At 43.1% G+C, this 9,477-nt stretch overlaps 1 protein-coding gene across 4 annotated transcripts in view; it reads right to left on the bottom strand.

Moving 5' to 3' along the window:
* Positions 1-9,477, bottom strand: part of mark4a (MAP/microtubule affinity-regulating kinase 4a) — a 40,155-nt gene continuing 30,678 nt past the window's right edge. For 2 of the 4 annotated variants that reach the window (XM_085174609.1, XM_085174612.1), the window contains exons 14-17: positions 9,236-9,339; positions 5,144-5,428; positions 2,184-2,228; positions 1-2,085 (exon numbers count right to left, since the gene is read on the bottom strand). In XM_085174609.1, coding sequence (XP_085030735.1) covers positions 1,749-2,085; positions 2,184-2,228; positions 5,144-5,428; positions 9,236-9,339 — 771 coding nt within the window. In that variant the 3' untranslated portion in view covers positions 1-1,748. Of the gene's footprint in view, positions 2,086-2,183; positions 2,229-2,291; positions 2,870-5,143; positions 5,429-9,235; positions 9,340-9,477 lie in introns of those variants that run through there. The other 2 variants (XM_085174611.1, XM_085174610.1) reach the window with 2 other exon arrangements.

Genomic DNA, 9,477 nt, shown 5'->3' with positions numbered 1-9,477 from the left:
CTACAGTTAAAGCATGCTATTAAGTGCTGTGAGGAAGATGAGAGTCTATGGAGATTGATTCACATTTGGAGCCTGCCTCAAGTGGCCACTAGAAGAACTGCAGTGTTTGGCACTTTACTGGAGGTTATAACTTGGTTACTACGGTAATGGGCAAAGAGCACCATCTGTCTTCCCTTTTATCAACCCACGTGATTGACAGCTTAACTTTGACAGTAACTGATAGCCTTTTGACTTAAGCATAACGTAGTTTGAGTCATGATTTAGGTGTCATAAATTGGTTTAGATTTCGTTTTGACTGGTAACAGTTGCTCCACACCATTTCCAAAGGTTTTTTTCTTTGACATCAAATGCAAAATGTGTCCACATGTCTGATCTTCTCTTCCTCCCAAGCGCTGGATATTTTGATTCTCCCATAAGAAACAGGGAGCATGACAGCAGTTGTACCATTTCACAGTGGCAGATCATATATGCGCATCTAACCTTTCTACACTTCTACACAACTTCATTAGTTCTGATTGGATCTCATCTCTCCAGGATGTTTTCATATCAGTTTTATCTGTGGATGAAAGTGCATAAGCTTTTATTTAGTTATCGCCTTGTTTATGTCTGAAAAAGCATTTTGCTGATGACTGTCTGTGATAAATGATCAGCTGATCAGGATAAGAAATCTCTCGTGGTGACAATGTTTTGTCCGCTCTTTGTAATCAGCACATTTTTCACTTTGGAACTATTTTTTAATGTTGGATGTTTAGAATAAACACTGATGTAACTCACCACTGAAATGTTTGCTGGGATAATAAAAGGAGGAAATCAGCTGGACTGATTTAGCGTTACAGGCGGCTGAAAAATGGAGCTCGACCTTACAGTTACCACTGACCGACATTAGCTAAATTTGAAGCGTCTGCTCTCGTCACTCAGAGAAACTAATGTGACTGAGAGGCCATAACTCCGTGCTGCACTCAAGCTTCTGACTGGCTGTTTCAACGGCCCGTCAACCCCATCCCCTGACCTTAATCCGGCGTGTTTGTCACTGCTGTATTTACCCGACTCAAAGCAACGTAACACTGCGGCTGCTCGTCTGATTGCTGAGTTGGACCATTTCCTTGTTTGTGCATGTTACTATTTCAGCAGGATAACTATCGGTGAGGGGGGGGAATATTAAAAATTAAAGAAACAAAACAGTAACACAAAGTAAAGGTGACATATTAAAAAAAAAAGTGTTAAAAAAAGGATGGATGAGGATGTCAGACAGACAGGAGGTGATTTTCTGCAGTGGTGAAAGTGACAGTGAGTAAAAACAATGACCAGAACAATAAATAACAAAATAAAGAGTCATTATGGCTAGGAGTAGCAATAAAAAATATTCAACTTATTCCATCTGATCCAGGTCCAGTGGGAGCAGGAGCTCAGGGAAGGGAAAGCTGAGCTGTGTTGGGTAGGGTGGAGAGAGAAGGGGGCAGGGGGTAGGAGGGTGGATGTTTTAGTCTGTATGACTTTACGGATCAGGTGTGTGTCTATCAGTGTGTGTGTGTGTGTGTGTGTGTGTGTGTGTGTGTGTGTGTGTGTGCATGTGTGCGTGCAGGGGGGAGGTTAGTCTTGAAAGAGACAGGAGGAGACGTCTTTTCTTTCGGGTCCAGCCCCTCACCTCTTCTCTGTTTTTTTGTTTTCCTTTTTTGTTTTCCTTTGCGCACACACATCAACAACACTCACACGGAACCACGCACTCGTATGCAAACGCACCCTCTCGATCAAAGTTCAAGGTCCTTAGAGATTTGGGTGGCAATGTCCCGAAAAGCTAGCGGCGCCCCCCAGAGTCGCGTGTAGCGCACCCCGTTAGAAGTCTCAGAGGTGCCTGTGGAAAGATGGCACACCTCGGCCTCGAAAGCCACGCGGCCCCCTGCCACGCCGTGGGTGCAGGAGAGCAGAAAGGGGCCGGCGTGGTGGACCTGGCAGCCACATCCGAGAGCTGCCTCCCGCAGAGCCAATACCACCTCCGCAGGGTCCCGCCGCCCGCCGCCTCTCAGATCCCAGCCACGTCCGACGGCCCGGGGCTCGGACGCTTTTTGATACCCAGGTAGATGGCAACTGAGGAGAGGGAGGGAAGAACAGGAAGAAAAAGGTCAGACATCTGACATCCTCTCTGTTTTTAAACGCTATCGACACAGGCGGAACTATGTACTTACCTTGTGACCGCAAATCTCCTGATTCCCTCAGATTCATTTGTGACCCTGTTGGACAAACAGGCAACGTAAGAGGTAATCCACCAGAGCACAACAAGCCTCATGATGAGACGGCATTAACAAGTGGATATTACACAGTGGAACTGAGCAAGCATCAGCAACAACAAGCATGTGATGTTGCAAAACAACTTGTCCTCACGAAGGCACGACTTCTAAAGCATGCAGATATAAACGGTTTCCTTCAGCTTCTGTGTTACGACGCTTTCATTTTACTTACTTTCATTTACTCAACTTCACACGGAGAAAACATTAACTGATTTTTACCCCACCATCCACAAACTGGAAACACTATTCCTACAGGTATGCACGGGATGCTAGTGGATAGTCTTTATAGACGATGACACTGATTCTTTCTTGATTGCAACCATGCTTGAAAACAAGTGTGTGGGACCTGGACAGAATGAAGACCATTTACGAGGCATGCAGACAAGCGGTATGAAAAAACATCAGGCATTTCTGAACTTGAGCAAATTCCAGTGTGAGCAGGCAGACAGGAAATGGGCGGCACAGGCAGACGAGAAAGAAGAGAGAGACATGGAAACTTACTAACTGTTTTTGATCCTTGTGGAAGAGTACAACCCGAGACTGATTTGTTTGAGCCCTGGCGCTTGGACGGGTCAAGATTGACCCTGATGCCATGACACGGAGGAAAGAGAACGAGATAAAGATGGAGAAAAAAGAGGGAGTAAAGGGTAAGAGCGGGGGATTTGGGGGGAGGAGTAAGAGAGAGTATAAGTGAATCACAGGAAAGCAAGTGGTGGAAAAAAGAGTGCAGCGCTGCAGCTGATTGGCAAGGATGAAGCTGAGGTTTGATAAGATTAGACATGTGTGATTATGATGACTGGGAGGGAGAGGGGATAATCCGGGGCCGCGGCAGGGCTTGCTGAAAGGCCTGGGTGGATAAAATGTTTTGATAAGCATGGATCCATCCCAGGCTGTGCTCAAGATGAAACACAGAACTTTACATCAACTCTACATGACTTTGCTTCATGTATTTGACGTCCTTGGTTTGAGTTCATAAGAATCTTACACCAACTGGAACAGCAAAGAAAGCCATAAACACAAATAAAATAACAAAAACATGTGAGAGACACTTGTGTCCTTTTTTCAATAACCATATAAGAATATGGAAATTGAATAAAAGCTATGTAGATGTAGCAAGGGCTACACTATGAGTTAGTGTAACAGATTCATTATTAAGTTTTCTACTGTGCTCAAAATTAATATCAAGCTCTGTAGTGAGCCAGCACAGAGGTTTTATCCTTTTTGTTCTTGTGCATGTTTATGGATTAACACAACTTCAGTCACGAGTGAGAAGCAGCAGTCCAAGACAAACGGCAGCAGCCGTCTTGACTTCTTTGAGAAGTAAAATTTCTCTCCCCCAACGTCACATTAGAACAACATAATACCAACATAGCGTTAGCTTAGCATACAAACACGTGTATATTGGGGGTGTCCAAATTCATAGGCTGCATCCTCCCGAGGGCCCGGCCTTCACGGTCTGAGTGGGCCGGGTCCTCCGAAGGCCGGGTAGGCGGAAGTGAGCAGCTGTGAAACTGGACGGTCCAGCCTTCAGTTTTGCGTCATCGCTGTCTTGGTGGAGTTTAATAAACTTGGCCGTCTGCTCCTTGCTATCTAAAATATAACAGGACCCTGGTGTAATCAGTTTTCCCTTTGACATTTATTCAGCTGTAATCTCAGCCAAACCGATTTACTCATGAACAAATAAAACACTGAAAGCCAAATAATAACATTTTTTAAGTTACCTAACTGACTTTTATATCATCTTTAACCTGAGTCACAAAAGACCGTGGGGGGTCTGAAAACGATGTGTGGGGAGGTCGCTGTTATCGCCCGGCTAGCTATCGAGCTGTTGGGTAACAGACGTCTCCGAAAACGTCGGAGCACTTTTGCAAATATGTGATGTCTTGATAAACCGAGCAGATATCTGAAGTTTACACAGCTACATTCTCGCCTGAAAAGATCGTAAAAGTTTATTTTGTGACCCAGAAAGAGTAATATTAAAACTAAGTAGTATTGTTAGAAACTTGAATTGGCCGGGCCGCGCTATGAATTCTGGGATATGGTGAGCCACGAAGGATACACCCGGCCCATCCTTCAACTCTGGGAATAAGGAGCACGCATTTGGAGGAGTCTATGAATTTGGACAGCCTTCGTCGCGTTGCTGTGATGTAATCGGCCTACAAATGCGGCCTCAGGAGGATGCAGCCTATGAATATGGACACCTCTATTATCTTCTTAATAAGTAGTAACTGCTAATGTTGTAGTAAGTGGTTTCCACAAATGTATAATGCAGGGAGAAGCTGTGAGTCTGCTTCTGTTAAAAGTAAAAAAACAAACAGCTCCAGCTTTCTTAAAAAGACTACATCTTTTGTAGAGTATAGCTTATGTCAGTGGTTAAGGATACAGGTAACAGAACGACACTCACATACTACAAGCTACTGTGTTCAAAGCCTAACCAATGACAATTTCAAGTCATTCAGGAAACGACCAGCTGGTTGATTTTACTTGAATTTGTAATATTTAAAAAACTTGAAGGCGTTTGGAGGTGAACTGGAGCACAGCTTTTATAACGTGCTTCTAGTCTTTATACTAAGGTAAGCTAATGTCTCATAGCTCATTTATATTGAAGGAATACATAAGCCATGCTATTAAATGTTCTCATCTAGAACCATTACTTTAAACAATATCCTTCTATTGATTATTTATTATCCTATCACTTGCAGAAGAGGCGGCTTGTACAAAGAGCAGTTTTCCCAGGCTGTAAATACTTTCCTGGTTAAATCAAAGAAGTTTTGATTTCATCGCCTAATGAAGACCTACAAAGCTGTTTCTTGTATTCAGCAGCACTACTATACAGATCACACGTAGTGCAAGTCTACCTGCGAGTGAGTTTCGAGGTCAGCTTGGTGAAGAGGTTGGAGGTGGCCCTGGTGCGGGCATGGGTCAATGGGCTGGCGTCGTGGTGCGACAGAGTGGGTGAAGTGGGTGGGGCCGAGTAGACCGGGGGACCACGATCCCTCAGCTGTCCCCCGTGAAAGGTGCTGCGGATTGTGGAGCCTCGAGTCAGGCGGCATCGGTCTGAGGAGGAAGATGAGCCTGTAGCTCCAGCTGCAGAAATGCTGAGCGTGGAGGGAGACGCTGCCGGCATGCGGTGGCCCAGGGAACTGGAGCGAGGAAGGAAAATAAACAGGATTTAGTCTTTAGTCTTATTGACTTGTAATTTTTGATAATCCGGTCTTTGAGTCTGACGTCATTAGCTGTTTCCGGGTCCAAACTCCGCCTCTTGTCCCAAAATCAAACAAACACTGACAAACTGTCTAAGGCTATGTCCACACGTACCCGGGTATTTTTGAAAATGCAGATTTTTCTATGCGTTTGCACCTTTCGTCCACACGTAAACGGCGTTTTTGGTCACTGAAAACTGAGATTTTTAAAAACGCTTGCCAGGGTGGATATTTTTGAAAACTCAGTTTTTACATTTACGTGTGGACGAGAAAAACGGAGAAAACGCAGCGTCAAAGGTGTGCGCCTTTTTTGACGTCACACTGTGCGCCACGTTATTGTTTCAGTGAAATGAATTTCTACAATACTGTTACTGTTAATTGTCTCTGCAGTGTTTAAATGCTTACATATACACACACAGTTACTGTCCCTCCACACATACGACTCGGTTCTGCTTCTATGCCCCAGCTTTGTTTACTTTTTCCCACCGAAGCTTCTAGACTTCTGATTGGCCAACATTTCTGCACGTTAGGAATATATCGCCACCTGCTGCTTTGGCATGTTCCTAGCAGCGTTTTCCTTCATTTCTGCCTTTGTGTGGACGGGATTATTTTTTAAAACGAAAACGGAAAATCTCCATTTTCAAAAATACCCGTGTACAGGTGGACGTAGCCTAAATTCATCTTTAATAAAATGATCAGTGTAGCTTCTTTACAAGGTGTAACAATTAAGTTTAACATCCAGGCATCCATGAAAGCAGGATTTATGGAGTTTAACGGTGTTAGCTCGCTAGTTTCCATCTAAAGACGACATAACATGTTCTGACTCAGGGATTTCTGAAAAAATTAAAGGGTACACAATTAGAAAGTACAGCAGTGATGTTTGTAGGGTTACTGAGGGGGGACTAGCTGGTATATAATGATGTGCTACGTAGTGGCTAGCTACACGGCTATGGTTAGCATAACATAAACACATTAGCACAGTGAAGCTGGAGGATGAACGCTAACTTTTTTTCCACTGGATAAAAGTTAATGTGAGGGTTCCAGATGGTTAGGGACAAATGCAATCGCATGGCAGGATGCTGTAAACGAACCCAACTCCAGTCAGGAGAACAACTGAGATAATCCATCCACAACACAAGGTTAGTCGTTAATACAGTGGCTTGCAAAAGTATTCGGCCCTCTTGAACTTTTCCACATTTTGTCAAATTACAGCCACAAACATTTTATTGGAATTCCACGTGAAAGACCAACACAAAGTGTACACGTGAGAAGTGGAACGAAAATCATACATGATTCCAAACATTTTTTACAAATAAATAACTGAAAAGTGGGGTGTGCGTAATTATTCAGCCCCCTTTGGTCTGAGTGCAGTCAGTTGCCCATAGACATTGCCTGATGAGTGCTAATAACTAAATAGAGTGCACCTATCGCTTATGGATATTTGCCATGTTAATGCGGTTATGGCGTTAAGGTCATTTTAAAGAGATTAACGCTGACAGCACTAATTGTAAGGTTTTAAAAACTGAGCTTTAAAACATGCTGTCGATGAATAGTGGTAAAAAAAAAAAAATTACAGGCAAATTGGCCACATTATCAACTAGGGATGCAACGATACCAATTTTTTCAAACCGATACGATACCGATACTTTGATCTGAGTACTTGCCGATACAGAGTACAAAAAAAAACGATACTTCTACCACACACACACATACACACACACGCAATGAATTGGAAGACAGGTTTTATTATATTCCCTGCCGATAAAGAATAAAATCTTAATAAAAATGACCACAACAAAATTTCAAGTGAAAAATAAGCACTTCTGTTAAATTATTGCAGAGTCTCCACATTGTAATTTTACAAAATATCACTGAACTATTGGCACTGTCTCGAGCTTTCAGAATAATAAATAAACACTTCTGTTTGGAATAAAATAGATACAAATTAGGTTTGCGAATAAATTAAACTTTTAAATTATTGCAGAGTGTCCATATTGTAAACAAACAAACAAAATAATTATTATAAAATAAATAATAAATAAAATAATAATTGGCCCCCTAGTGGCCAATCTAAAAAACTACAACAGAAATGACAAGCCACCCTCTGATTAATGAAATAAGTTGGTATCGGTTCATGGTATCGGTTAACTTTTACGAGTATGAGTACACACACATTTTACAGTATCGGCCCCGATACCCGATACCAGTATCGGTATCGGTGCATCCCTATTATCAACAAGACAACCACGTCATGGTTAAAAGGATGTCGTATTGCTTTCAGAACGTGAATATGTTGGCATCTTCAACTCCGTCTCCACCATCTCCAAACCATACATCACAGCAGGTCATTACCATCTTCTAAACCTTTTTACTCTTGCTGCTGTCCCACCACACACCTCACTGTCCTCATACATGTCCTGCACCACCCACATACTTTTCTGCCACTCCTGAGTTCCTCATGCTGTACCACAGTTCCTCTCACATGCTTTCTCTACATCCACAAAGACACAGTGAAGCTCATTCTGACCTTCTCTATACTAAATCCCAAACCAAACATCCCATCTGTAGTGCTCACTGCTCGTCACCTGTCTTCTTAACCTAGCTTCAACAACCATAGTTTCATGGTCGACCTTTTCCCTCTACAGTTATTACAGCTCTGTACATGACCCTTGTTCTAAAAAAAGCATACCAGCACACACTTCATTCCTCGAGGATCCTTTCACTCAGACTGTGTTAAACAACCTGGTCAAAAACTCGAGTGCCCTCTCTGCTAGACGTTTTAATATCTCCGCAGGTGTGTTGGTCAGACCGATCCCCTTTTCATTTTTCATCCCCTTCAAGCTGCCCTCCTTGCTAAACCCCTTCATTTCTTATTTCACTAATTTTCCTCCATCTGTGCGCCTCTCTCTCTCATTTTCTACATACATCAGCTCCTCAATATACTCTTTCCATCATCTCAACACACTCTCGTCACCTGTTAGCCCATTCCCATCTCTATCCTTAATCATCCCATCCTTAATTCCAGCTCTGTCTCACTGCATAGCCGATTGATACAAGTCTTTTTCTCCTTCCTTAGTGTCCAGCCTCGCATGCAGCTAACTATAAGCCTCATCCTTTGCCACCTCTCTCTTTGCCTCTCAGTGCTCCTACTTTTTCTTTGCTACCCTCTTCTTTTAAATATTGTCCTGTACTTCATCCTGAACCATCTCAATCCTTCTTGAACTCTGCGAAACGCTCTTCCTTCATCAACTTCCACCACTTAATCCTTGCCTCTGCCTTTACGCACCTCCTCTTCTTGGCCAAAGTGATCCTATAGACCTCCATCCTGACACAGATACAGTATCAGCCAGCTCTCTCCCTTTACTTTACAGCCCTCTCACCTCCACATTCCTGCCTTATTTTTTCCTATTGCTGCCTACCAACATGCCTTCCACCTCTCCTCTTCCTTTGTCTTTGGTCAACAGCACCACATTGACTGTTAGCCTACTGATTTGGTACGGTAATCTCTTGCTTTAGGATCTGCATATTTGATTCAGCCGACATTTTATGCTGGATGCCCTCCCTGGCATAACCCTCACCCTCACCAGGACACTGACTTGTGGTGCCCTGTGACTCAGTTCGTAAATATTATCAGAACAAAAACCCCAATCCAATCCACCTTCCTTTGAAGGTTAATGATACCAAATATCTGCTACCTGCTTAAAGTCTCTGTGAATCTGTACGACTACTGACGACACAAAGTGGTACCTGTTGTCTTTGCCGTTCTGCAGAAGAGAGTGTCTATCAGTTCCTGAACGGTCGGTGCACACATACGTATTCCGGCGTGTCATGGCGCTTCCGGGGATGTTATTCTATCCGAGGAGAAGAGTAATTTCAGAACACATATTAGCTTAGAGAGTTGTTGAGGAAATTAAACTGTGATTCATACAGTGAAGCTGTACTGTACTGAACTTTGACATTTTACAAAGATATCTGTTGGAGCTACATTG

Source organism: Neolamprologus multifasciatus, chromosome 10 (assembly GCF_963576455.1).
Source record: "Neolamprologus multifasciatus chromosome 10, fNeoMul1.2, whole genome shotgun sequence".
In the NCBI taxonomy this organism is placed as follows: Eukaryota; Metazoa; Chordata; class Actinopteri; order Cichliformes; family Cichlidae; genus Neolamprologus; species Neolamprologus multifasciatus.
Note: the sequence above shows the minus strand (reverse complement) of the source record. Positions and strands in the feature narration are given on the sequence as shown.